The sequence below is a fragment of the Exophiala xenobiotica genome, assembly GCF_000835505.1.
Source record: "Exophiala xenobiotica strain CBS 118157 unplaced genomic scaffold supercont1.6, whole genome shotgun sequence".
Lineage (NCBI taxonomy): Eukaryota > Fungi > Ascomycota > Eurotiomycetes > Chaetothyriales > Herpotrichiellaceae > Exophiala > Exophiala xenobiotica.
The window spans coordinates 834225-861900 of NW_013562489.1; the positions used below are offsets into that span (position 1 = coordinate 834225).

Sequence of the window (27676 nt, forward strand, 5' to 3'; positions counted from 1 at the left end):
CGAGGAGGGTTAGAGATGCCAAGGAGATTCCGGGCTAGACTTGATGTGGAGTAGTGTGCACGTGAGATGAGTGAAGGACCTACGAGTACAGGTTGGTGCAGAGATCAAGGTGCGATAAGAGTAAATGGTTTCAAACAGTTAATGTTGACTGGTACGAGCAGCAGAGGAAAGACCTCAGACCTGGGCAAAGCATGAGAGCCGTGGAGAGCCTATTCATCGCTTGGCTTCACATTTCTAATCCTTCTTACCCCTGCTTACTCCCCAATAGATCCTTGGCCACCATCGCGCGACAGATCGGATGATAAAAGTCCTTGTTCTTCTCAAACGTCTCCACGGCCCGTTCATAGTCCAACTTGATCAGGCCCCGGAACAGGGGCCGGACAAACTTCATCCGACCGACCTGGCCAAGCAGCTTGACCACAAAGTCCTTGATCGACTGATCGCCGCTGGCCATGGCGATCTGGTAGTACCGCGCCGAGATCTCGACATTGCGCGTCTCCTTCAGGTTGTATATGTATCCCATGTAGTTCGCGTGCGGGACAGGCAAGGCCGTCTTGAATGCCATGACCCGCTCGAGGAACACGACAACCTGGTTCGCCGTCCAGCCGTCGATGTCCACCTTGTTCGGGCCAAAATCGGGGTTTGGATGGGTCGTGAACTTCTCCCACTGGTCCGCCAGGCGGTACGCGACGTCGACCAGACTGGTGTCGAAGTCCGGTTTTGGCGGCAAGCCCGGCTTGTAGAACCACGTGTCCCAATCGATCTCGGCCAGTTTGGCAGACACCTTGTCGTTGGATTTGAAAAAGTCCAAGAGCGTCGTTTTGAAGTCGTAGCTGTCCAGAGACTTGCCGCGCCAGGTCTCGAAGTAGTGCGGGATGAAGGTGTCGAACTGCTCTTTCGTGATGAGTTTCTCGATGTAGTACAAAAAATTGAAGCCCTTTTCGTAGGGAATACTGGAGAACGCATCGTCGGGGTCTTTGCCCTTCAGGTCGATGACGAGCTTGGTGAATTCGTGCTCCTCGCCAAAGTTCTTGATCGAGTCGGTCAGGGCTTGCCAGCCGATGATCGCGGAGAAGTCGCGCCACTGGTCGCCGCCGTGCACGATGGCTTGAATACGTCGTTCAAGGTATGTGGTCCAGCCTTCGTTGAGCCAAAAGTGTTCCCAGGATGCGTTGGAGACGAGGTTGCCGGACCAGGAGTGTGAAAGCTCGTGTGCGATCACGTCGACGTTCTCACGATCACCCGAGATGATGGTCGGCGTGGCAAAGGTATAGATGGGATTTTCCATGCCACCGTATGGGAACGATGGTGGCAGGACCAGGACATTATACTCGCCCCAGGCGTAGGGGTAGACGAGGGATTCAGCCGCCTTGAGGAATTTCTCGGTCGACTCTTCCAGCTCCCATGTGCAGTCTTTGAGCTCGTCGGGACCTGTGGCCACGATGCTGCGTGGGCCGATCGAGGCCGTGACAATGTCGCCGCTGGCGATGGCAAAAAGGTAGGATGGGATGGGTACACGTTGGTGAAACTTGTACAGCTGGTGGGTGCCATCTGCAGCCGGAGAGGTCGGGTTGTCTTTGCCACCGATCCCAGATGCAATGACTGGGAGAGGTGATTTGATGTTGAAGTCGAATGTCGCTTTGACATCCGGGGTGTCCTGGCAGGGGAAGATTGATCGGGCATGAATGGCTTGACACTGAGAGAACATGTACGGGTGTTTCTTGTTGGAGGTCTGAGCGGGGGCCAGCCATTGCAGAGCCGTGCATGATTCTGTCGTTTCTAGGTCGATTTGGATGTCGATTCTCTCGTCCAGTTTCGGTTTGCGGTCAAGCTTGATCTTCAGTGCATTGCCATAAGGTTCAAGTCGCTTTGTGGTCTCCCATTTTGCGGCTTTGCCTTCGGCCATGACACTGCGGATGAGCACATGACTGGAATCAAGGATGATCTCGTCACTCTCGCCGTCAGTGATAGATTGCAGATCGTGGGCTACAATGCCTTTGAGCTTCTGTTCATCGAACAAGATGTCTAATGTCGTCGACGTGTGAATCGTTCGCCAGTTGTTGTAGTTTGAAAGAGTGTTTGGATCACGAGGGGTGTTGATGGTCGTGGCCATGGTGCGTTTATGGTTAAGGAAAAGCCTTGTGACAGGAGATGGTCGAGGTCTTTGTCCAAGTGCGAGGAATGACCTCGACGCTGCAATCAACACTGTCCCTGTGCCGGAAACAAACTGCCAGGCCTGGCTTCCGGACATGCAGCTGCAGAGCGACCTGCGGTATTTCTCCCTTGAGATAGGCTGGAGGATGAATTGCTTCTATCGACAACTGGTACACGACCGATGGCAAAATGATTGAATGGCAGACATCTAATGAGAGCGTACTGATGCTCAAGGAGGACGCAGCATGATGGGATGCTGTCGTTCATAAATCTCCTTGGCAACGGTTCCGGATCTATGATTTTCCATATTGAGGGAGAAAAAGTGGCATTGTCTGACAGGACCAATTCCCACCCAGTTCGGAATTTCTTCTGATCATGTCAACGGCGCCCAGTGTATCAGACGACAATAATCTATCCGAGTAGCACGGCAATCTCTTTAAACCTCTCCCTAACGTCTCTAGCTGACGTCTGGGAGTATATTGACGAGCTGGACTTTACGAGGAAGGCTTTGCTGTGGCGGTCAACGTTACGAGCAAGTGCATCCGTCAGACAATGCCAATTTTTCCTCTTGTCTTGCCATGACCAGCTATGATTTTCTACTTCTCTCTGGATCTGTGGCCAGTACCACTCCTCGATCTTGAACCTCTGCAGAGGACCCTGTCTGGCGACCCATGCGAAGACTCCATCCGGTCACAGCTTAGTTCAGTCCAGTAGAGGTCTGTTCTCGTCCAGCGAGGATCAGGTCGCCGATGAACAATTGCGCATAGTCCTCCATGAAACTTGATGTTTGACCTTTGTACCGAACGACTTTCTCTCATTCACGGCTAGGCACCTACTCAGACAGGGATACATGCTCCGTGACTCTCAAAGGCGCCTGAAAAGCCAGGTCGAGCTGGGGTATTCCTTACCCTGTAAAAGGTTGGGCTCGCCAACAGCGGCGAGCTGCTTCCACTTCTTAGAGTAATGACATTGACGTCCCGCTCATGGCATGACAAACTCGTTCTTGATTTGATGACGCAAATCTGGTCGACCATCCAGAATTATGGAAGCCATGGAGCTGAGTGAAGGAAGCGTATGGGTATGGCCAATTGACAAGCCAGCCCTGACGCGTTCGAGCTCGTTGAGGAGCTCTGCCACGGAACTGCATTTAGCCATCACGAAGCGTGAAAAAGCAACTCCGACGCATCTCCTGTGCCACAGAACGTCATCTTTCGTGACAATGTGTATCTTGAGTTAGTCGTCAATAGGACTTGGGCATGCGCGAGCCTTGGAGACACCATATTCTCAACTAGAAGCTGGCACAGTTCAACGTCGGCTTGCAGGACACTGAGCACTCTCTGAACTGAGAACATCAAACCCGCAGGGGCAATAGCACCGGAGGACTCAGGAACCGTGATAGTTTACCCTCAGTTCTGGCGCGTGGAATACCACGGAGTATGTATATGGTATTTCCGGATATACAGACCGCGGGCGTATTTCCGCAATTTGTACTTTTCAACTACGAGATATCAGGTGAGATGGAGCATGTCAAATTTTGTGTCGATGAAAGTACCGTTCACCGCTTTCTCTGATCGGCAAGCTCGAGATCCTTGCGCTGGGCTTGAGACTCCTGGATAGCTTGGATAGCTTAAAATCTCGGTCACCCCAGGGGAACTGGAGTAGTTTGGTTGGTTTCGGACGAGAGGAAATTGGCGGGAGGACCGAGGTAAACGAGGACGACCGGGGTAATGGTAAGGGGCCACCAGGGCCATGGGAGATTATCCACATCCCTCTCCTGACTGTTGGAAGCAGATCGTGTACTGTACTCCGTACTGTTAGGTACTTGATAGGCTTTCCAGAGGAGCCCCCAGAAAGGGATTCTGCACTCTGCACTCTCACCGCTTATCTCGACGGCAGGATGTCTTGCCAGAGATTGCGGTCGTTACACGGATCACGACGTTTCCTAGCTTTGACGGCCTGCACCCCTTCGGTGTGTGCCCTGCCTTTTCCGACCAACTATACCCTCATCGTCGCCCGTCTTGTTGTTTACACTGCATCAGTCGCACAGCCTCGTCTCGGCTTGTCTTGATCTTTCCAACCTTGGCGAAGCCTTTCGATGGAAGCACCCAGCCAAGGCACACCGTCGAGTTCCTGCAGATTACTTTTCTGCACAAGCAAAAACGCAGTGCTACTGCTACCGAATTCGCCGCTCGAAGAGTGCAGCATACTAGTCACCCTAGCAGGTCTGTCCAAGCTATTCCGGTTCATACAATCAATGGATGCGAGAGTGCCTACATTAGGTAACACACTGACTATCATCAACGTGACATGGCGTCTGATTAAAAGGCATACATTTCTGTGCGGGCGCTATTGCCGCCAACAAGCTGAGTAGCTCGAACCAAGCAGGATTATCCAACGCAGTTGCTGTACTGTCCGCCCAATTGCTTTCTGATCACCATCACCACACCGTGCTTGCAAATGCAGGGGCATTACACTGTCCTTCCTGCACGTCACGGACGTTTTCTTTTTCTTCCTGTATCGCTCATCTCAAACCAACCTCGTTTCCGCAGAGCCCATCTCATCTCTCGCTGTCGTCTCACACCATCCCCCAGCAGTCCTACTACCTCGGTTCGTAGCTGTACATCCCCACGGACCGAGACAGCGCTCATTCCGTCTTCGCTCTGTCGCTAGCGCCCGGGATGAATCGACTCAAGTCTCCGACTGGAAGGTTGAGCGGGAAGTCCACGGAGGCAAGCAATTGTACCAAGAACAGGTACCAGCCCAGCAGACAAGTGACGAAAGTGATACCGCCCGCTGCATGTTGGAGGCCCATGTTCGCCACGCCCGCGCCGATCTGGAAGAAAAATGCGGCGAGGCACCCGAACGCGGCCACGAGTGTGGCGAAGATGAGCACGAAGACGATGTTGGTCCGAATCGCACAAACCATGTACACGAAGCACAAAACACCCATGTAGACATGGAAGTAGGCGAAGGTAGAGGCAAAGGTAGGGTTCGTGGAGGACTGCGCGGGGTGTGTTGGGTCGTAGGCGATGGAGGCGTTGAAATATGGTGTCAAAGTAGCCCCGAAAGACAGCCAGAAGGCACCGAATGAGCCAAACACGACGAATGGAAAGGTGTTGCCTAGGATGAATTCGAGAAGGCTGCCCAATACCATGAGGAGACCGCCGAAAAAGTAGTAGACACCGCTGTGAAACCGTGAGCTTTGTGCAAGTGTGCGGGTGGCTATCGTTTGGTGTACTTACACCTCAGCAGCGCCGAGTCCGCCAGCGCCTCGCCATCCCAAGAGAATATTTGAAAGAGGGGTCAAGGAGAGTAAGAAGCCACAGAGTGCCCTGTAGACGTGTTAGAAGACGTAGCAGCGGGACAGATCTGGAGGACATACAGTGGCGTAGGGTTGCCGAAAGTCGATCGAATATTATTCGAGACTCGATTTTTGGGCGACAGGTAGATCTTCTCGAAGAGCTCTGGAGTGATGGAAATGCTGCCAGCTGTTCGCAGTCTTTTCAGAGCCGTATCGGGGTCGTGATGATCGTGGTGAAGGTCGTATCCGCCATTGACGGAGCCGCTGCCGGCATGGTCCTTTTCGACATCTGGCATATGGTTGGGAGCGGCCATTTTGCTGGTATTAGAAGAGAGAAATGTATCGCGAGGCAGACGTGAGGTATTGGTACCAAGACAGGAAACAATTCAGTGGGACTTTGAGTTCAAGGTGAGGTACAGGTGAGTAGGGACCGGCAGCAAGAGACAAGAACGAGACACAAGCACAAGGACAAACAGGGACTTGTCCTGGGAAACCTGGTTGGTAAATAATATACGGTCTGTGTTTGATAGTCGCGTCACAGACCAAGGGCAGATCAACTGATGTTTCTCCTCTCGGTGGAGAGGAGTCCCCTAACCCGCTCAGCCGAACGACCGGGCATACAAACCATTGGATGAGAGGGAAGACTTCTGGCCGCAAGCCTTAGGAAGCGGAATCGAAATGCAGGCTTTGACGAGGACGGACGACAGGGTTCCCGGGGTGTTAGTAACCGCTTGTGGGTGCCAGATTAAGTCCGCATCATCGACGCCCCTCTCCCTTTCGAGTGAAGCCCCCAAGCTCGAGATGAAGCTTGAGAGAGTCTGGGATCTCGGCCAATGAGACGCAGACATGACATTGGGCTGTAGGATCCGCCTTAGTGTCTGGGAACTAGGCACTCTAGGTCAGTACTCGTAACATCCCTTGTGCTGCGGGGAAATACTGGGGAAGGAATAGTGCGAGGACATGAAGGTGATGGCTTGCAGGCTTGCAGCTTGCTAACTCGTAGAGTGGCAGAATGGATGTTCAGGTGTCCGCTGCCGTGGAATCCACAGAGGACTCCCTGGCGCCATTGGTGTTTGGCTCTTTACACGGGAGCGTACGAGTAGACTTATCGGCCACCCAACGTAATGTGCATAGTAGTGAGCACGATACTGATGGATCGAGACGGCAATACGGAATGTACATACGTCTGCACAGGTTCCAGCTTCCAGTGCGGCAGTTGGTCTGAGGATCATGATCGCTCGGCTGCCATCTTCTCGGAAGTGCCATATCTGCGGGGTTGAAAATCATGTCCTCTTTGACTTCGCTGACTCGATCTCGCGAGCTGCGACTTTGGGACTTTGGGTCGACGCAGTGCATCGGCTGCAACATATGCCGATCAATGCATCTTTTCACTCGAGGTGATGTGAGGGGCAATGGTCTAAAACATGGAGAATGACCCTATCGAATCATCGTATTGTATGCTGCCATGAGTTGTCGTCCAATTTTGGTTCTTACCGAGCAGTTTTCAGCATAGTCTAAGACGGCCTTTGCCCGAACGACTGTCAGGGCTTTTTGCAACGTCAATCATTTTCAGTGAGGAGAACTTACCGTCCTTGCCGTCTGGCCTGAAGGGAAATTCTGCAGAGTCTGAACTGGGAGCTGGACATGCATGAAAGAGCGAATAATGTTCCAGGGGTCCTGCAGGCGTCTGATGCACGACCATGACCGAAGAGAATGTGTCAACATGGACCTTGCGAGGTACCAGAACAGAAAAGATTGTCGTACCCTGGTCATACGGAGTCATGGCGCTTCGTCAACCTTTTCCTTTGCCCGCTCGGCCCTCTCGAGCCTTGTCTTTCCGGAACCTCCGGCCTTTTGGCATGGTGCAATTGGGATTCGATCTGAAGCCATCAATTGCTCCCTCAGATTCGACTTCTGCCGCCGCTCACTGTTCTATCTTTCACGCACACTGTTGAGAGCAGTCGCACTCGCAGTCGAAACTGGCAATTCCTAGTGCTGGATAGACTTCCGGACAGATGGGGATGCCGTCTCCGTCTCCGTTGGCCCAGCACTGGCCCAGCTAGCAATGGATTGCCCGCTAGCGAAAAAGTAGGGCCTGGTGAGCCCCATCACGCCCCTACCACACACGCCACAGTAGCTTTGCTATCATATATAGAACGGTCACATGATCAGACTACTCAAGCCCTCACTACCACATATTATACGGTATGAGGCACTTGATAAAATCTGTCTGCTCTTGAGCCTTTCATTAGAGGTGTTCATCGCTTCAAGGGGCTGCGTTGGTTTACATCCTTCCTGCTTGAGTGGTCTCGGGCCTTGACCCCAATCAGTAGGACAGGGGGACTGTGGACACAGCTACGGCGGAGACTGACACAGCCTTAAGCCCATCCGGTACGGAGTAGCACTGACTCGATCCGATGTCTCGTGACTGGTCCACGAGGCGAAGCAATCATCTCGCGATGGATGTCCTTCAGGATTCCACGCGTGTTGAGATTCTTACAAGGTCGTCGATGGTCGTCGGACAAGGGCTCAGCCGCAATCGAGGAGGATTCTGAACCCTTAAAAAATCAAACAAATCCACCAATACTGCCGATTGTGAAATATCGACTGTTCTCGAACCTGACCATCGTGCATTAGAGTGATATCGGCTGCTCGAAAACGTAACACATTCCTCCAGTCGTGATCGAACTGCAGTCTTGATCGCACCAGAGTCAGAAAGGAAGCATGGGGTCCCAGACAACAGGCAATTTGATCATGGTTTACAGGCAATGTCTTTGCCGCGGCAAATGTATGTACAAGTGTCTTGCTAGAGGTTGGCCGCCTTTTTGCTCATCGACGGCATGGTCGCCATATCTGAGAGCAAATGCTGGGTATCAACTCAGATGAACGCCATGTCTAATTGTGCCCACCTCAGCCGATAACTTTTCTGGCATCTTGTTGACTCAAAACTCAATACCAATGCCACCTCTTTAACTCTCCGCCGACAGCTTCGTCAGGTATGCTTCGAGGTCGAAGTTCTTGTCATTGGGATCCGTTATAACTGCCATCAGAGTCAGTCTCGTGCCGGAAAAGATATACTCTCAAGCCGATTCGCATCACATACTGTCACCACTGCCCGTCTTCGATTGAGGAGGCAAGTTCTTCTTTGCCCATTCTGCCTTTGCTTTCTGTATTAAATCGGCTTTGTGTTGGTATTCGGCCTGCGCATGAGCTGTCGCATTGCTCGCTGTAATCGTTCTCTGGTGCGAAAAACCGTAGAATATGCCTGCGACAAGGGCTGACCACCGGAGCACCTGCTGTCAATCAGCTTGAAGCTCCGTACACATTTACAGGCGTGAGATTGGGAAACTAGGGAAAGATTGGGAGGTTCGTACATTGACTCCTTGTGACGTGGACATGGTGAAATGAAGGGAAGAGCGGCGGCGCTGGTTCTCTTCCAAGCTGGTGATTACAAAGGAGCGACTCTTGTGTCAGCTGTGCTCCTGTCACCGCTATATTTTGTTGCGCAAGGGAGAGAAATTGTTGGCTGCGGAAGCTTCAATGTGAGAAACATTTGATTTTCGTCTTCGAGCTATCCTTGCCCCAACGAGATCATCACGTGATCACGCGAAAGTCGCTGCCGGCCCATTTACACGAACCACGTCCGCAGCAAACACTACCGTCTGCCATGGCATCCAAGACTGTACAGTTGACGCGATCTTCCTAAGTATGTCCTCACTCAAGGATGAGCTCCTGGCCAAAAAAGCCCGCCTGGCAGAGTTGAGACGACAAAAGGCATTGCGGGAGGAGCAATATGCCTCATCGCGGCAGAGCATTGGCGAGGTAAGAACCTAGACAATGCTGAACGTAACATTGCTAACAATCGGAAGGCTCCCTCTCCTGGAAGGTCTGCAGAAGCACGAAGATCAGAAATTGATGACCTTGTGTCAAGGCTCATTGACGGAAAGAGAGATTCGCCTGCATCCCCTCGAAGAAGCCGACCGAGTTCACTCCAAGGCACAGGCCAGATCACTCCCCAAGATGAGGTGGAACCATCGCCGAAGAGGTTGATGGTGTCTATGTCAACGCAGACCGAGACCACTGAAGAGATATTTACCGCACACAGAGACACTGCTGCCGCTCACGAACCCGCTCCACCGAAAAAGGAGTACATCACATATAGCAAAGGGGTCCAGACGGAACCCTGGTTAGACGAAAATGCGAAAATACAAGATGGCGCTGAAGAGGACGATATTCAAGTACGTGGAGAGAGGCGACGCAGCCGCCGTGATCTGGAAAGAGAGGAAGAAATCCGACAGAATCTTCGAAAGGAGATAGAAGACGAAGTCAAGGCGACTCTAAGTCGAGAACCAGCTGTTACTCAGCCATCGATTGCACAACCCCGATTTCCGTTACGATCACTAAACGACAATGAGCTGAATGCTGTTGTTGCTTCTTCCGAATTTGTCTCGTTTGTGGAACGGTCGTCCAAGGTTATTGAGCGAGCCCTGGATATTGACGACGAGTACGATCTGCTGGCAGACTATACTCGAACTTCGACCTTAGACGAGGATGACGACGATGCGCCATATTCGCGAATCAGCAAGAAGTCACATTCAGTACGCGAATCTTTCCAATTGTTCTCTGATCGATACACACGAAGACGAATAGTCTCCGACATCCAATTCTCACCACATTTTAACGAATTACTGTTAACCTCTTACACGAAAAACCCATCAGCTCCTCACGAACCAGCCGGCTTGGTGCTGCTGTGGAACTCTCATGCACCGTCACGGCCAGAGTACACCTTCACGGCATCGTCAGATGTGCTGTCGGCTCGATTTTCACCTTTCCACCCGAACCTTGTCATTGGAGGCTGCTATTCTGGCCAGATATGCCTTTGGGATACGAGGACATCCGGTCGCACAGGGCAACCTGTCCAGAAAACTCCGCAGTCGGGATCGCATTTGGGCCACACTCATCCAGTCTACAGTATCAGTGTTGTAGGGACACCGAATGCTCACAACATCTTGACAGCCTCGATGGACGGGGTTGTCTGTTCATGGTCTGTTGATATGCTGACGCAGGCACAAGAATACCTCGTCCTCAATACGCCCGCACCAGCCAAGACAGACGACCTTGCTCCTACTTGCATGAGCTTTCCTACTTCTGACCCCACCTTCTTCGTTGTCGGTACCGAGGAAGGAACCATCTACCCCTGCCACAGATATGATCGTGCTGGTGCACAAGCAGGTGTTGATACTCGACTGTCCTACCGCGGCCATACCGCTCCTGTTATGAGCGCACAATTTCATCCCGCTCGAGGGCCCGTGGATCTAGGAGACCTCCTCCTCAGCTCCAGCTCCGACTGGTCTGTGAAGGTGTGGCGCATCAAGCCAGCGGCCACTTCGAGTGCCGCTGCCCTGGCTTCAGCTGCGGGTGCGAACCCGACCACTGTAAGTCCAGTCCTAGACCTAGCTCGAGAAGACCTTGTGTACGACGCGAAATGGGCGCCGCATAAACCTTCAATGTTCGCTTGCGTCACTGGTGCCGGTGATCTGGAGGTATTCGATCTCGGCTACGATCTTGAGGTGCCCATCGCTAGAGGTACGCCGACAAGAGGCAAGAACGGGGTTGTACCCTTCAAAGGCTTAAACAAGGTAGCATGGGAAGAAAGAAGAGGCAGCCACATAGCTGTTGGCGGTCTAGATGGTGTCGTAACTGTCTTTGATGTCGGTAAAGGCCTTCAGTGCGGTAACAATGAGAAGAATCTAGAAGAATGGGTGGCTATGAAGAAATTGGTCACGAAACTCGAGGGCGCCAAGTCGTGAAGCTGGTTCTTGCTCTCGTGCGATGGAGTTGGAAAGACCGGACGTCACCACCGCATTCTGATATGTATCAGGAAAAGTTGGTCCGTGGGGCGATTCTCTTGCCTTGGTTGGGAGTGTTGGAGTGTTTCAGCTGTTATGATACCCTTTGAATATGCAGCGTCTAGCAGTGAATGTGAACAAGAAGATTGCTTCTGCACACAGGAGCAAGCTCACGTGGCTTTAGCACTTTTGTTTACTAAAACACCCGCCCGCGACTGTAACCGTGAGCGTGACCGTCACATCCCCATCCGTCCGAATCCGCCAACAAACTCCATAACAGATAATGAGTCACGTCTGGGAGGGTGACGTGAATGAGGGTTGAATGCCTTCTGTGAGAAGGACTACAGCGTACATCTGGCACGGCAGGTTGGTGCGGGCAGCCGCTGGGTCAGCCGCGCCGGCGCCGCCGGTGTGGAGCAATGCGGTAGGGAGAGTCACCACCACGATAAGTCCTGTTGAAGGTAGCGTAGTCCAATAAAGACCAGCAAAGCCGTTTGGATGTAGCGCCCATACAGGTCAGCTCCAAAGTGTAAGCTGGAGACTTGGGCAGAGGATGCTCCATTCGAAGCTTCACAGCTTTGATCTACTCCGATGTGGACCCAAGTCCAGATTGAGAGTATCCAAGTCTACAATGACGGCGTTTTCTCCTAACAGGACCTCCTGGCAATCATCATCGGGGATCCCATTGGCGAATTGACTCACCACAAAATCCACCCTGCGTTGTCCGACGACGGCCATTGGGGCGTGCCAGGTGCCTGGCCCGTAGGTGACAGCCTGGTCACCTCGTGCCACAAACGCTTTCATACGAGACAAGTCTGGCGGATTGGCGATCCGGACTGTCTCTCCAGAGGAGGTTCTTGCTGTGGCAGGGGAAGGGAGTGACGGTGCAACGATGACGAGAAATACTGTCGACTTGTCCTCTGCAGAAAGACCCAGGGGGCTGAATGTTTGCGTTGTATAAGGGTGTCGTTCGAGGATGGACACTTCGAAGGCCACTTTTCCAGGTCTGGAATTGTCGATGCCAACACCACTGATGTTGCGAGGGAAGCATGAGAACATGCTCATCCGAGGGTTTGAAGCCGGGTATGAGGAGTTGGAGGGATACTTGTTGGTGAATTTTGATATCGGCGAGGTTTTCAATGCGGAGTTCTGGTTCGCGAAGACCGCAGTGGGCTGATGCTGTGAGTGCAGTGGCTTGGGGATGCTCGTCGGGACACTGTTCAGCGAGCTCGAGAAGGGAGGTGATATGGCGGTTCCAAAAGGGGAGAACGATGAAGGTGTCAAAGGCTCGAGAAGGAGGACATTGGAGCTCTGAGAGTGTTCGTCCCCGGGCGAAAAGAGCGTTGGTGGTGCCATTGGCTGTAGACCGGGAGAACAGCTAGGCCTCCTGTCACTTTGACCGACTAAAAGACTCTCCTGACTTCTCTCCGGGTGGCTGGCGAAGTTACGGATGTCACAGGGGTCCTCTTGATTTCAAGCATTGAGTTTACTAGGTACCTAGGTAGGTACTCAAGTGAGGTTCGGATACCAGGAGAAGTCAGTCAGTCTGCTACTTTTGGCACAACGGGCCGACCACGTGATTGGGAATATAAGGCGGCGGTTGTGATAAGGACGATAAGCTTCTCGGTGTCTTGGCTGCCGCTCGCTATCAATTTCCCTTTTCAGAAAGTTAGTTAGTCAGTCTCCACGTGAGTCTCCAACCTCCAACGTCACTCTGCGCATTCGGCAACAAGCCCGAATGCGATTCCTCCAATTTTCCATCCGCGCCTTTCGTACTTGAGGTACGACACCCGTGGACGGCCCATATCAGAGGAACTGCTGCAGCTGCGACAGATGAATCCACTCTTATCAGGACTCGGACCGAAAACGCATTGGTTAGAAAGCGACCTGGAAGAATGTCATTGTCCGGAGTGTGCTGCTACAGCTCCGCTTTTTCCCTCTGGATTTTTCATCCTCCAGTACCCTTTACAGAAACCTTGCCGCTTCTGCTTTCATAATGCTCGGCCGTGAATTCTTTCCACAGGTTTACCGACTTGATGGTCGACTGCAGCGGTCTTAGACCGGTCTCCTGCCTTCTGTGAGATATGCTATGGACAAGGGTCGACCATATCCATTCTCTCTGACCTCCTCTAACCTCATGAAAACGCCTCGTGTCTCGATTGCATGATTCGCTCTCCTATCCAAAATGGAAACCTACCTCCAATATCGCCGGATAGGACGTACGGTACAAAAACAACTGGAGTCCACCGACGCCGAAGCCGCGCGCCAACTACCATGTTTGTCACGGCAGAGAACCAGAGTCGTCAATGGACGGCCAGTACTAATTGTTGAATGGGACGGACCGGACGATCCTATGAACCCAAGGAATTGGTCTATGTTCCGTCGCGTCTATGCCACACTGATCATATCTTCGATTGCCTTTATGGTGGGCGCTGCTGCTCCAATTGACGCCGCTGTCCTACCACAAGCTGCAAAAGACCTTGGTGTGAGCGAAGTCACCGAGACCCTGGCTGTGGGCGTCTTCTTGATCGGGTTCGGATTTGGAGCTCTTATCTGCGGCCCATTTTCAGAAGTCCTGGGAAGAAGTGGCACCTACAGCGTGTCGCTTGCCTCAATGTGCATCTGGCTTATGGCATCTGCTCTAGCACCCAACCTAGGAGCTCAAATCGTCTTCCGGTTTCTGGCAGGTTTCAGTGGCGCATCTCCGCTTGTCTGCGCTGGAGGATCGGTGTCGGATATGTTCACACCTATCGAGAAGACCTACATGTTTCCTATCTTTGCCGTGGGAGGCTTCATGGGCCCGCCTTTAGGATCTGTAATGGGTGCATGGGTGCCGGAGTCGCCATATCTGCATACCTGGAGGTGGACAGAATGGATAGCATTGTTTACCGCCGCTGTGGTACTCTTTCTAGCATTCTTCTTTCAGCCAGAGACGTTCCCCCCACTCTTGTTGAGTTGGAAGGCCAAGCACCTCCGCAAACTCACCGGCGATGAGCGATATTTTGCCGAGCATGAGATCGAACGCATACCAGTGTCGACGCGGCTCAGGGTCGCCCTTCCGAGACCTTTCATCATGGCGTTTACGGAGCCGGTGATATTCTTGATCACACTATATATGTCTGTGCTTTACATCATCCTCTTCACATTCTTTGACGGATACGACTATATCTTCCGACAGACATACGGCATCTCACAAGGTCTCTCCAACACGATCTTCGTCGGCATAGCCATTGGTGTGCTATTGGGCGGTGCTTGGCTGCCGTGGATGTACAAGAGAACGGTACTGGCTCAGCGCGTGGCCGAGTCGAGAGGCAGGAAACAATTCGACCCCGAAGTTCGGCTGTGGTTTGCCATGGTTGGCGGCGCTCCTGCCATTCCCATCTCGCTGCTGTGGATGGGCTGGACCACATATCCAAGCGTGTCGATCTGGTCGCCCATCCTCGCTTCGGTCCTGTTCGGCTATGGAACCATCATGATTTTCATTAGTTCGTACATGTACATCATCGACAGTTATGAGATGTACGCTGCGAGTGCGCTCACATTTGCCACGCTGGCCCGTTATATCATTGCTGGCGGAATGACGGTTGTGGGCATTCCATTTTATCAAAACATGGGCGTGCACTGGACACTTACGATCTTGGCTTGCCTGAGTGCGTTGCTTGCTCCTATGCCATATGTGTTTTACAAATACGGCTATGTCATCAGGAGAAAGAGTCGGTTTGCAGTCAACCGGGCGGCCGACGAGTCACCTCCGGTGTCACAGCCTGAATCGACCGGTTCGTCCTCCTTGACAATCCCAGGCGAGCAGGAGAAGAGCAAGGAGGAGAAAGACGCAGTGATGGCGACTGAAAGAGGTTCAAATTGAAAGATTGCCGTCCCTTTCACGATCATCTCGGCTCATATTTATCAAGCGTTGTCAAAAATATTCGACCATGTATTGATAGCCCGCCTGGTCCTAGTGGTCTTATAGCAAACGTCTCTGCACTTCCGTTGCTGGATGGCTCATCATCGACTTCATATCCTGGCTGGCACCGTCTTTAGTGGCACATGAAGACATCGAAATGCTATGACCGTTGAGAGTCGTGGTACCTGGGCCTCGAAGCTTGTAATCGTGCAGGATTCCCAAGGCGGAGGGACCGTGGTGGTGTTTCCGAGGGATTTTTGAATTGAGCATCTTATGGACGACCTAGTTGAGCATGAGACAGGTCACGTCTGAGTGGCTCAAACATGTGTCTCGGTCTCTTAAAAATCACCAGTCCAGTTCTCGTCCCCAATAAGTCTCTGCAGGAATTTCTCAGTCGCCCATTCCGCACTGCCGTTGAACATGTCCACGAATCTCTGGCCTGCGCCGATTTTCATCCTCTCGTCGGTGAACTCCGGCGCGAGCACGTTCGCCGTCAAGGCATACTCAACGCCTTCGCAAAGCTTGAGAGCTTTCCAGCATCCGCCCGGTATGGAGACGATGGGAACCTGTCCGGAGACGTAGTCTCGGCCAAGGATCGCCTTTGATGCTGTGCTCGGAGACGGAGACCCAGAAGCTGGGGAAGGCGTCAAAGACGGGTTCGACAGTGACAGTGAAGGATGACCTGGGGGTGTGAATGTATAGTACTCCACCGGCCCACCCTCGATGAGAATATGAGTGTCATCCGGGGCTAGGAAGTGCAAGTAGTTGATGGGATGATCGGACGTTAGCATGTAGTAGTTGTGCGATTGAGCGGCGAGAGGCCCGGACGAATGAGGGAAGCTGGGGGTGACAGCGGCCTCTGGCTTGCGTACAGTCGGCTGCTCAATAGTGACATTATGGCATGAACGCCCTAGTATACCGATATATCCAGATTCTTTGGGGAGGTAGCTGAGGCCGAGCGTCTCGATCAGGAAGTCTGCGCGCGAGGATGCGGAAGCGGGCTGTCGAAGAAGTCGAGGACTTGACATTGCAGTCTTCTTTGTTTTCCCGGTCAATCGTGAGAGAGACAACGCTCTCTATGGCGGAGATTTGGGTCAGGGATTTGATTTCGGGGGAAGAAGATGCCCGTGATGGGTTGAGTTTGAGTTGGGGATTTTCTCCGAGGGTACGAGGGACCGGTTACCCACCCGGCGCCGGTCAGATAAGGTCACTGCTCGCCTGCTTGGTCTTAGTGTGTTTGCCAGACGCAGCCGCTTGTCATGCATTTTACTGGGTAGAAATCAAAATGGCCTTACGGAGAACTCATGCTGCTGACCCTGGAGCCAGCCGCATTGGTGGACCTCAGACGGACAACGATGTCAACTGTGATAGGAAAGCTCTCCAATCATGCTTGTAAACAACACCAGGTCGCAAAACCGTGGCCGGAACAACGGAGACGTGACCACGCGTGACTGGCGCCGGCCCATTTCAAGTCTTGGTATGAGGCTGGAAGACAGAGGTAAGGCTGCTGCAAGTTGGGAGATCCACGCCGGCTCCGCCTCTGCAAGCATCGCCTGGTATTTTCCCGTTCTCATGGAATGTCTCTGGTTGGAGAAACCCAGGAAGCGTATCACGTTGACGGCCCGTCATCGCTGGGAAGTTTCAAACAATCTCTTTGAAAGTATCCAGGCAGGACCCTACAGACTCGCACCCTGAAGGAGTGCATACTTATGAAGAAGCCAGCTCAACAAACTGGGAATCTAATCACTACGTTAGTCCTAAAACGATACTTCCTGGGCCTAAATCATTGAGGACATCAAGATGTTGTCAATCGGTACGTTGAATATCCTCAGTCTCGCATGGAAGTCGCCAACATGAAACAGGAGTGTTACTTGCCCTTGCAGTAGTCTGTACCATAGGCATTCCTGTTGCAAGGTACCTTCTTGACCCTAAGGGTTTACGAAAGTACTCCTCGGCTGGGTTCTCAGCATTTACGCCGCTGTGGTCCCTGTAACACAACCGGCGGATGAAGCGCTTCATGGCCATACACAAAGCCCATGAACGTCTAGGTCCTGTCGTTCGAGTAGAGCCCAACCACTGTACGACCATTACTGCGAGCCGAGATGGGTATACTGAGGCTGACTCTCCCCAGTATCTTTCAACACACCAGAAGCATTTACGACATATACTCCCACAGCGCATCGGACATCCTTAAAGACGTTTACTATGACGCTATTGAAGGTCCGTTCCGTAGTTCTGGGAACACTCGGTCACGAGAGGTACACATTAGGAAGCGTCGCACTATTGCTAGCAGCTTTTCACCCAAGGGCGTCGCCGAGTACGAGGCACCTGTCACGAAGGCTGTCCAGTGTTTGCTCGACAGATTTGATAAACTATACGCACAACATGGTGTGCGCGGTTTCAATGCTACGCCATGGATCCATATGTTCACCTGGGACGCCATTGGTGACGTTGTATTTGGAGAATCCTTCCACTTTCTTGAGAAAGGGAACGATACATGCGTTGCTGAAACGCTAGAAGGTGAACAGCACGAAGTACATGCAATTACGTCCTTCCTAGGTGGTGTGCAATACGCAAATAATCTGGGATATCTCGGAACCGACCTTGCGAAATGGCTGAAGAAGAATGTCCTGTATTGCTCCTACGGTGCGAAGATGGGCGCCAACTTCTCTAATATCAGCATTCACAAAATCCGCCGACGATAGGAAATACTGGAAGAGGAGGCTCCGCATGACATCTGGTCGCGCGTTATCGCTGCAAACAAGAAGCTAGGCAGCTACGTGATGCCTTTCGGTGAGCTGATCGCCGAGTCTAACTCTTTAGTAAGTTGACAGTGCAAGGTAGCGAAGGGGACTGATAGAGTTACAGCACAATGCCGGCAACGACACCATCGGTAGTTCCCTCACCAGCCCCTTGTATCATTTGGCCCGGAATCAAGAAGCTCAAAAGAGACTCCAATCTGAGGTAGACCCTATTTTCCTGCCCGGAGTTCAAGTCCGTGCGTACAACGACGTGAAGGATATCTTATATCTGCGGAACTGTATCGATGAGTCACTGCGAGAGCGTCCGCCGGTTGGCATCGGGCTTCTACGAATCACTCCTTCTGAAGGCTGTGTTATCGCTGGTCAGAAAATCCCCGGAAATATATTAGTGTCGGTCCCCACCTGGTCTATCCACTACAACCCAGATTTGTTTCCGGACCTATATGAATTCAAACCTGAGCGCTGGACGGAAAAAGAGTAATTGCCGGATCTGAAGAAATTTAGTCTTCCCTTTAGCACTAAAGGGTGAGTATTCGCAAGTTAACTAGGCCTGATAGTACGCTAATTCTACCATTGCAGTCGCGCCTGTGTTGGCCGCAATCTGGCCTATCTCGAACTGGAGGTTGCTGTTGCGTCTATTTTCCATAGATTCCATGTCGCGCTCGTGAACCTAGATGACGAGCTTGATACGCTTGGGTGGTTTAACAGTAGTCCTGGAGATCTATATGTTAGGTTGACGCCTAGAGATATAGCTTGATTCAGGTAGCATCGGTTTCAGCACTGCTTAAGCTCATTTCTCGTAATGTTGAGCATCGTTTGAGCATAGCTACCTAGTTCAGAGATAGATGGCATTTTTATGACGGCCGACAGCAATTCACCCGGGCCATGATTCTGCTCGTTTCTTTTCAACCTTATGAAGAAGTGTAAGCGGACGTAGACTTCAAAGTCCTCCAGTCGGGTCTGCCGCTATTCTATATCACAAAATGGCGAGCACATTGGGTGGCGTGGCAACACCACCAAAGACATGGAGGGGGGCGCTGGTGAGCAGGAAACGACCATTGCTTCCTTTCCCGACAAACGTGTGGCAGCCTTTCCAGATCCCAAAGCTCGCCGATCGGAGTGCCCCAGTGTCCAAGTAGCCACTCATGAAGCGTTACCGCTCCCTCGACATTGAACGGGATAGGTTGGCTCTCGAATGCTATGGTGTCGCCCGCAACAGCCGCAAAATAATGGTTCCATAACCACTTGACAGACTGCATAGACGCCTCCATTCCAATGAAAATGCAGCGCTACAACGATTCTTCTCTTTCTACTTTATCGCTTTGCTTATACCACTTGGTAAAGCCAGACCGGATAATAAGAATATCTCCGACCCGGAACTGTACGCCTTGATGCTTCACCACTCTTCCAACTCGTCTGTCGAGATCGAGTAGGTCGAGTTGGCTGGTACTACAGACTTTGCCGTCTGCTCTCTCCAAGAGCAGTAATCCAGAAGTACGCCTCGACCGACGATGCCGCCCCTTTCAGCCCACTCTGCAAGTATATCGTCAGCAGCCAATACCAGTCATTTTGGGTAACGAGACATCCATACTGTGGATACCAAGACGGCCATTCTCTTTTTCTTCGTCGATGGTCCGGTGTTCGAGCGCATTGTAGTATTTGCCGCAATGCTGCACCGCAATGTGTCGCAAACCATCCCACTGAGAGCCGCTTTGCGTATTGAAAGTCACCGTATCATCGTGGCCAAACACTTTGTCTGGAGTACCCTTCAGGCGCTCCTTAATCAATGATCTGGTGTGCAAAGGGTTCTCGGCCAACGAGACGTTCAGTGAAGGTGTCCAGGGGCAAATCCAGCTGTACCGAGACACCAGCATTGACCTCTGTGACCGCGTGCTTGACAACTTCCGGTGTAAGATAGTTCAAGGCTGTGGCATGGTGAGCCGCCAAAGCATGGAATGTGGCAAAAGCAGCCAATGACTGAGCCGAGCGCCTGACTTACTACCTAGTTCGTCCTCGTCTCCCCATAAACCCCAAGCATTCCCATAAGGCTGGCCGTTGACCATGGGCAAAGAATCTACTCTCGCCTATTCATCACCACTAAAGCTACTAAGTGGACTTTTTTTAGTTGAGGCTTTAGTTAAAGCCGCCTAGAACGATACAGGAGATGGTATAAATAGTCATAATGAGTAGGCATAGTTGGTTCAGGTCAGAGTGCTAGATACCAGGTTGTCTTCCAAGGGTTCAGGAGCATATACTGCCCTGTGCCTGATTCCAGAGTTTCTATATCGAGTGGTCGGCTCCCGTTCCCCCATCCACAAACTTTTCGTCATACCGCCCGATGGGAACGTGGAAAATATCGAGGCCACCAATCGTCCTACAAGCCACCCCGTGAAGCAAAACCTTTTCAGCAGCTAGTTTCGATCTCGCGCTTAGCTAGAAACTTTGTAGAGGCTTGGGTCGCAAGACCAGCAGCCCAACACACCGCCCAAGTGCTTTTATCATGACCCATTGCCGGAAACCGAGCACGAACAAAGCCTGTGAGCCATGCAAGAGACGAAAAACTAAATGTGACGGTCGTGGACCAATCTATTCGGTCTGAAATCGGGCGGGGGCAGGTTGTTTCTACCCCCATCGAAGGTCCCAAAAAACGGGTCGTCCAAGTACAACGCCTCAAGGGCTCCCACCTATGTGGTATTAGCGTCGGGATACTTGCCTAGTCTAGTATTCCCCGCTCCTTGCACTCAGTTACGAGTGACTACATATAGCGGCCAGTCTTTCCCTCTTAGATTAGTTTAGTTAATCAATCTCTTCCGCCGCTACAACCACACCTACCCCACAAAACGTGACTTCCTCTTGCCCTTGGTATCTACAATACCTCAGACCAGCAGCCATTTCGAACGTAGAGCTTCAGTCTTTTCTCCGTGGCGAGATCCTTACGGCCAGGTTCTCTTGCAAGACGAAGGCGATATATCTGCATTTCAGCTCGGCATTCGGATCCACGAGCTTGAAATCGTATTTCCGCAGCACATGAGGAACGACTTTCCCGATTTCCATAAGACTGATGTTTTTGCCAATGCATGTTCCAGCTCCGTGCCCGAACTGTAATGAATGGACGGTTAGAACTATGGTTAAATAGGCAATAGACAGGACAGAGTATCACTGACGGGAATCCAATATCTGCTCATAGCAGCAACTTCATCTTTGTCACCGAGCCATCTCTCAGGCCGGAACTCATGTACGTCATCGCCCCAGACTTGTCTGTTGTAATGTGCCACCCAGCAATTTGCCGCTACGCTTGCCTAAAGTCCTTGTTAGTACGGCGACTGAGATATCAAGCTAAGGTGCTCAGGTCTTACTCCAGCAGGAAAAAACTTTCCCGCTATAACAGCTCCTCCTTCTGGGACGATCCTCACAAGCGGAAACGCGGCGGCTGGGTGCATTCTCAGAGCTTCTTGGATCACTGCCTGGAAGTAAGGCATAGCTTGGGACTCTGCAAAGGTAGGTGGATCAGACAGCCGTCCTTGTGCGGTCATTTCGTCAATTTCCGCTCGTAGCTGATCAGAGTCGAGTTAGCCAGTCCATTTTCGCTCAAACTTGAGACTGGGGGAAGATAATAACCTTTGCGAGAGGTCCAGGATTCGTGATGAGGAACCACATGATACCAGAGAGACTGATACTGGTCGTATCGCTGCCCGCACCGACATTTTGCATACAAGTCGTGAAGACCTTTGCCATGGGAAAGGCGACCGGGTCATCCTGATGCTGTCGCAAGACTTTGGTCAGGAAATCATCGATCTGGGAGTCCGGAACATTTCCACCTTTGATGGCACGCTGTCTCTCTTCGATCTTCTCCCGGGCAAATGAGAACGTCTTGACCATTGGATTTGTCCCGAGTCGCTTCATTAGGTTAAAGATCTGGATGTGCCATTCTGGATAGATGCCGACGGTGGCTGAGTAGCTCATTCCTCCGTGCAGGGCTGGAATCAAATCAAGGGGATCTTCGCCGTTGTCCAAGAAGCCAAAGCGACTCCCAAACTGTCGCAAGTCAATGATTAGCCATATCATCCAATTCAACAGCGGTGTCTCCGGGAACTCCAACGGAAGGATAAGCGCTATCACTGCTTACCGAGATACTGCCAATAACGTCGAATGCATAACACTGAAGCCACCATTGCAGGTTGATAACATTCCCGGTTCTGAGGTGCGTAGAGTCAGCGTCGACAGACGTATGCACACAACTTCTTGCTGCACGATTACTAGGGTTGAAGACTTACCGAGTGATTTCTGCAAACCTAGCGTCCAACTCTGTGATGCATTCATCCACGTTTGGTTCCATTTTCAATAGTGAGGTGACGGCATACAGAGACGCAATCTGGCGTCTGTGCGCCGCGTGTGATTTGGGATCCACGTCTGTGAAGATATCTCGGATGGGCACAGAAGGATCCCCAACCACTGAGTACCAGGGCCCTTTGACGAATTTTGTGCCCGTCCCATAGATTATTTTGATGGCGGAAGGGTCATCGATCGAGTAATAATTTGGGGCGATGCGAACGACCGGACCTATTCGTGGCTTCAGTAACTAATTGCATCATTCGACCTAGGCAGTAACCAGAGCCATAAGGGTTCCTCACCATATTTGCGGTGCTGCTGCAGAATCACCTTGTGCCAATCACCCCGGCGTACCTGAATCAGATACCACAATCGAGAAAGACGGGCAAGGAATGGACCCGGGACTGACTTCGGAGTCACGAACAATAGTCGTCTGATGTATCGTGTAAGGAGGAGGAGTACCAGAGTTGCCACGGCCACCACTATCGATAAGTACCGCGGACTACCAAACACCGCCACGCTATCCGAGACCGTCAATGCCATCCTGAAAATACCAATGCCGAATCGGGAGCACAAAGTCAAAGGCTCTGATGGTGAGTGCGCAAGAAAAGAGACGAAACACCAACAAGTCCGAGGTGAAACGAGGATAGATATAGTCAACCACAGCACCTACTGTAAAGTCCAATTTATATAGATGGGACTAGCCTGCCAACCACATATCGAAAAAGATCGGCATTGGACCTCTGTGAGTTAGCCCCATATCCCACGAGAGCAACCCCGTCTTTGCGGGGGGAAATTAAACGGGATACCAACGATTCCCACCATCTACTTCTAATTTCTCGACCTCAACCGCACATAGCGGCCACTTCCATGTCTTCGATTGCCCCTACCAAGACTCGTTCACTCCCAGCCTAATCCCATGCGAACAACCAAGCAACCACCAAATTACTTTCTATGTAATAGCAGTACTTCCAAGATATACTCCTCTTCATGCGTCAGCTGGAAAACCCCGTCGAATAGCATAATACTCCTGTCTACTAATTAGGCTACAGTGCGACTATTTCTCTTCACCAAATGGTCGACTAGAGTCTGGCGGTGTACAAATCTCCCTCCGAGGTACCGAACCATATTGAGTGGTATACTAGCTTAAAAAATCAGTCTATATATATCGTCTAAACACTTATAAGTCTGTAACCTACCAGTTGGTACTAATAAGTAAATCACCTGTGTAAGACACCACACCCAGACGAGCAATGTGCGCAGTGCGGTCAATCGACTTGTCGTCCGTTGCCAGAATTGTTTAGAACCATGAAGCGAACGGGACGAGGATCGCAAGGATAAGCTCGCAAGGGTCATCGAAAGGTCTGTTGAGAAACCTGCCGCAGGATTGGCCGAATGATCTTTCCTCTCTTCTTCACCCTCGGGCGTCAACAACGATGAGGAATCTAGGACGGTCGTACGTAACCGTCTACGCAGGTCTGGTGATATGTTTGCGAGAGAGCGGCAAAGTGGCTCTGGTTAAACAAGAGATGCTGCTACGTCTGTTATGCATGCGCTCGTTATTTTTTCGAAGGCTTGATTAGATTGCAGTAAACAACAGTTTGTGGTGAAGGACATCTTAGTTCTTGAACGATTCCCACACCAAATCCAAGATTTGCGCTTTTTATTTCGCCTTGAGTCGATGCCTTGCGGTCAAAGGGCTGATATCTGGGCCTGGCGCCCGTCATCCCTATTCCTGCTCACAGCGTATTAGACACGCTCATTGCTTATCAAAATGGATTGCGGCCTCAGCCGGAGAGAATACTGATAGCCTGGTCACCGAGTCGGGCGGGCTAAGCGAATAGTCCAGAATGTTCTACACGCGGACGAAGAAGCAGGATTCGTGCTGCACTTTCTTTGTGACTGCGGGGAGTGAGCGATAGATAGGGTGTCGTGACTAAGCTTTTTGTGGGCGTTCCGGAGCAAGCATTCAGGAGCTGGTGAGACGGGGATAGGGGCGTTTGCAGCGACATGTAATCCATACAAAATGTACAATTGGGGACGTACTATGACTTCGACCCATGTGGGGCACAAGAGGGCACCACCCTCTCATCTGACCAAACAACGCTATTGACATCATTTGCTGCGTCTGTTCCCCTCAAAAGAGTGCCTTTCTCATCTTGTTCCCAGCCATCACAAACATGGTCAAACAGCATCCTACGCCCGTAAGCCAGCACCAACCTTTCGCCGGTCGCGGCATCGTATCGTTGAAAATGTACACCACGTTATACACAGCTCTCACCAGGACGTACACAGTGCTCAGCGCTTTCAGTGCCCGCGGGCTCAAACCAGCAATGTTCCCAGCCGTCACCGCCGCGGCGAAGAAGCCTAGGTTTTCGAAGTTGTTCGTCTGGGCTGCCTCGGCCCGGATGATGCGGCTTTTAGTGCGCTCAACGATGGAAGTGTCATCCCGAACGACTTCAGAGAAGGTTCCGCGTTGCTACATAACGATTGCGACTTCTGGATTTTCCCGCATGAGCTGTTCTCAAATGGCTTTGAAGATTGTCATTTCTGGTGAAGGGCCGATTACAACCCGGTACCCAGCAATCGTAAACTGGACTCGTGACTTTTCGATGGACAGTCGCCTCGTGCCGCTATAGATGGTCACGGCGCCTGAAGCTTCTTCGTCTTCTCGTGTGCTTGTCGATATAGCTGCTATAACTGCATACAAATTGGTTGGCCGGAGTGTTAGATACAATTGTAATTATTGGCCGATTTAGAGTGGCGGGCCCACCCCGATCCGGAATCTGAGCGATTCTCGATACAGTTAATCTTCGAGTGGGAGGTAGAAGATCCTGGTAGGCATGAAGAAGGAGTGGTCTACAGATGGTCACTCCAGGAAGGGAAAAAAGGAAGGAGATGATCTATAGGAGGAAGCTGTAAGTGAACCTCAAAGCGAAATGCATTTTAAGCAAAAGAGATTGTAATATCCAAACTGAGATGTCAAGAATGTCGAGGAACAAACCCGAACTTTGAAGATTGCGAGTATATATAGCTATACATCGATACTTCGATTCAATTCTCTAACGGTAAACTTACGCGTTGAGTGAGGATTTGAGAACCGTACCTAGGTCAAGCGGATGATTAAACACGCTCATTGGCTGGCTAACCACTGTACCTTTCACTACTCGGTGAAGGTAGCGCTTGCGGCAACGTATCTCCGGGGCGCTTAGGTGCACCGCCTGGCTACTTGAGAAGTGTCTTATGTACGGCGGCCCACGTGGACCACTGTCTCATGCAAGTAAAATTTTGGAAAACATATTTTTGCTTTCTCCAAATTTTTTTTGGGTCGCTATCGTTATTAAAATTATTATTAAAGACTATCGTTAATATAAAGAATAGTAACGAATCGAAGTAGTTAAAATTATTACGAATATATAAGACTTACTAACTACCCTTATAAGAGAATATAATCGCTCTTGTAAGTAGGTTCGTTACTACTACCTATAGTTATAGCGGCGGAAGAGATTAATTAACTAACTAATCTAAGAGGGAAAGACTGGCCGCTATATATAGTCACTCGTAACTAAGTGCAAGGAGCGGGGAGTACTAGACTAGGCAAGTATCCCGACGCTAATACTACACTGCTGATTACGGAGTAAGGTGTATCAACAATCGATCTCCTGATGGTGGAGCCACCTTGATCGAACTTCCATCTGCCCGCGTACCGTCTACCTAGTAGAAGTACGCTCACGCCCACCTTGAGGAAGAGTCTTACAGCATCTGTTAAGAGACCACCTGCATACTCACTGACCCTTCTTCACTGAATTCTGACTGCGCAAAAGCCCGCAACTACACTGCGCGAACGACTACGAGGCAACTACGTCGACACTCCCAAGATGTCCTATATACCTGGCCTCACCCTTCCCTCCTCAGTCTTCTCCAATGCTCCCTTATCGATATTGCTGCCGCTTGGACTCGGCCTAGGGTCTGGACTTGTCTCGCAACCTGGAAGAATGAGCCCAAAGAAATTCTCGGACACTGGTGCTAAAGAGATAGGAAAGTTCAGAACCACAGAGGAACAATACCTGGCATTGAAACAGCCACCTTTCAGACCACCTCCTTGGGTATTCGCCCCTGCCTGGTCGACATTGTACTTGACGATGGGATATGCAGCTCACCGAGCATGGAACACGGGAATGGCAAGCTTGAGTCCTCAGGTAGTTGAACACACTAGAACAGGCGCGACCTTGTACACCATCCAGCTTGGCTTGAATCTGATCTGGATGCCTTTGTTCTTCGGTTTGGGGAGACCGATCGAGGCTATGCTGGACGTAGTCACCTTGACTGGGACAGTGGGCTATCTGACTTATGTCTGGAGCAAAGTGGACAAAACAGCAGCTTATCTAATGGCTCCGTACCTTGCATGGTTGGGGTTTGCGACATACTTGACCGCCGGGACCGGTCATCTCAACGGCTGGACAATGACCAGCAGAGAGCAAAAAGAAGAAGCTGTCGAAACGAAGGACTCGTGAGGTCAGACGGCCTTCCGCAATTTGTTCTAAGGGCGGACAAAATATCTGACACCGCAGCAATCATCCCCGAACCTGCGAATTCTCGTTTGATATCATCAGGGGCCAGAGCGTAAAGATCCTGTCCTGTTGTTCCATGCGCAGCTCCAAATCGTTTTGCAATGGCGATTGAGTACAAGATGGCCATGAATGATAGCATTGATATTAACATACTGGTCACTCGCTTACGCTTCTGATCAACAGATCTTGTTCCTTGTTAGCAAATCCTTGCTGTACCCAACAGATTGCCTTCATCAATGGTGTCTCTTTATGAGCTGCAGGTAACGAGCACAGGGTCCATCTCAGTTTCTTGGAGGAGACTGTTCTGAGTTGCAGATGTCCTCACCTACTGTTTTCTACGTCAGCAATGTAAGGCACTCTGAGGTCCTTATGTGTGAACGATATGGATAGGTTGAGACTGATAACTGCGATACGATTTCGAACCCAAGCGAGCGGTTTGAGTTGCTTGTCAGCAGCGGACCTTGTACTTCTTACTCTTCACTATCATACACTATGGCCTTTGCAGCCGCTGAAATCTCCAATCTTCTTCTGGTGTCCGTGTCCGATTGTGTCTTCTTGCTTGACAAAAAGCAGCCATCCATCAAGTCTACCTATGGGTGGCCTAAAAATGGTTGCCTGCCACATACGGAGTAGGTATGCTCATGATTGGTGGATGGCAGTCTCTCCGGTGACAGCAAAACAGACCCCTGCAACAACATACAAGGGATATTTCAATCAACACCATCCATCTCTTTTCGTCCTGAGACGTTGTTACATTCCGGAACGCAACAAAGAGAAGAACAACTGTTTACTTTTTGCCATCTATA

At 51.2% G+C, this 27676-nt stretch overlaps 10 protein-coding genes across 11 annotated transcripts; 4 read left to right on the forward strand and 6 right to left on the reverse strand.

Annotated features, from left to right (window-relative positions):
• Window positions 1–111: 111 nt before the first annotated feature.
• On the reverse strand, window positions 112–2382 carry PV05_09609 (leukotriene A-4 hydrolase/aminopeptidase). Its single transcript, XM_013455952.1, has one exon. The coding sequence runs from the start codon at window positions 2249–2251 to the stop codon at window positions 245–247; it is 2007 nt and encodes a 668-aa protein (XP_013311406.1). The 5' UTR covers window positions 2252–2382; the 3' UTR covers window positions 112–244.
• A 2069-nt stretch (window positions 2383–4451) lies between these two features.
• PV05_09610 lies at window positions 4452–7409 on the reverse strand. 2 transcript variants are annotated; one of them, XM_013455953.1, is made up of 6 exons: window positions 7220–7409; window positions 7043–7142; window positions 6640–6979; window positions 5537–6340; window positions 5397–5486; window positions 4452–5339 (listed from the first exon to the last, which is right to left on the reverse strand). In XM_013455953.1, exons 4-6 carry the CDS (start codon window positions 5767–5769, stop codon window positions 4799–4801), a joined length of 864 nt encoding a protein of 287 aa, XP_013311407.1. In that variant the 5' UTR covers window positions 5770–6340; window positions 6640–6979; window positions 7043–7142; window positions 7220–7409; the 3' UTR covers window positions 4452–4798. The 2 variants fall into 2 exon arrangements, with proteins under 2 accessions (XP_013311407.1, XP_013311408.1); XM_013455954.1 differs by having other exon boundaries at window positions 7043–7409.
• A 551-nt stretch (window positions 7410–7960) lies between these two features.
• On the reverse strand, window positions 7961–8985 carry PV05_09611 (uncharacterized protein). Its single transcript, XM_013455955.1, has 3 exons — window positions 8830–8985; window positions 8559–8748; window positions 7961–8495 (listed from the first exon to the last, which is right to left on the reverse strand). The coding sequence occupies exons 1-3, from the start codon at window positions 8851–8853 to the stop codon at window positions 8425–8427; spliced, it is 285 nt and encodes a 94-aa protein (XP_013311409.1). The 5' UTR covers window positions 8854–8985; the 3' UTR covers window positions 7961–8424.
• A 138-nt stretch (window positions 8986–9123) lies between these two features.
• PV05_09612 (uncharacterized protein) lies at window positions 9124–11479 on the forward strand. Its single transcript, XM_013455956.1, has 2 exons — window positions 9124–9277; window positions 9325–11479. The coding sequence occupies exons 1-2, from the start codon at window positions 9164–9166 to the stop codon at window positions 11263–11265; spliced, it is 2055 nt and encodes a 684-aa protein (XP_013311410.1). The 5' UTR covers window positions 9124–9163; the 3' UTR covers window positions 11266–11479.
• Window positions 11321–12699, reverse strand: PV05_09613 (uncharacterized protein). The gene has a single exon (XM_013455957.1). The coding sequence runs from the start codon at window positions 12658–12660 to the stop codon at window positions 11875–11877; it is 786 nt and encodes a 261-aa protein (XP_013311411.1). The 5' UTR covers window positions 12661–12699; the 3' UTR covers window positions 11321–11874.
• Window positions 12700–13489: 790 nt separating this feature from the next.
• On the forward strand, window positions 13490–16129 carry PV05_09614 (uncharacterized protein; the record flags this gene model as incomplete). Its single annotated transcript, XM_013455958.1, has 1 exon — window positions 13490–16129. One exon carries the CDS (start codon window positions 13490–13492, stop codon window positions 15167–15169), a length of 1680 nt encoding a protein of 559 aa, XP_013311412.1. The 3' UTR covers window positions 15170–16129.
• PV05_09615 (uncharacterized protein) lies at window positions 15547–16236 on the reverse strand (the record flags this gene model as incomplete). The annotated part of the gene is made up of 1 exon (XM_013455959.1): window positions 15547–16236. One exon carries the CDS (start codon window positions 16234–16236, stop codon window positions 15547–15549), a length of 690 nt encoding a protein of 229 aa, XP_013311413.1.
• Window positions 16237–16594: 358 nt separating this feature from the next.
• On the forward strand, window positions 16595–17913 carry PV05_09616 (uncharacterized protein; the record flags this gene model as incomplete). Its single annotated transcript, XM_013455960.1, has 2 exons — window positions 16595–16764; window positions 17340–17913. 2 exons carry the CDS (start codon window positions 16595–16597, stop codon window positions 17911–17913), a joined length of 744 nt encoding a protein of 247 aa, XP_013311414.1.
• Window positions 17914–21098: 3185 nt separating this feature from the next.
• On the reverse strand, window positions 21099–22842 carry PV05_09617 (uncharacterized protein; the record flags this gene model as incomplete). Its single annotated transcript, XM_013455961.1, has 6 exons — window positions 21099–21269; window positions 21327–21524; window positions 21589–22005; window positions 22097–22166; window positions 22245–22530; window positions 22602–22842. The coding sequence occupies 6 exons, from the start codon at window positions 22840–22842 to the stop codon at window positions 21099–21101; spliced, it is 1383 nt and encodes a 460-aa protein (XP_013311415.1).
• A 3335-nt stretch (window positions 22843–26177) lies between these two features.
• PV05_09618 (uncharacterized protein) lies at window positions 26178–26813 on the forward strand (the record flags this gene model as incomplete). Its single annotated transcript, XM_013455962.1, has 1 exon — window positions 26178–26813. The coding sequence occupies one exon, from the start codon at window positions 26178–26180 to the stop codon at window positions 26811–26813; it is 636 nt and encodes a 211-aa protein (XP_013311416.1).
• Window positions 26814–27676: the final 863 nt, after the last annotated feature.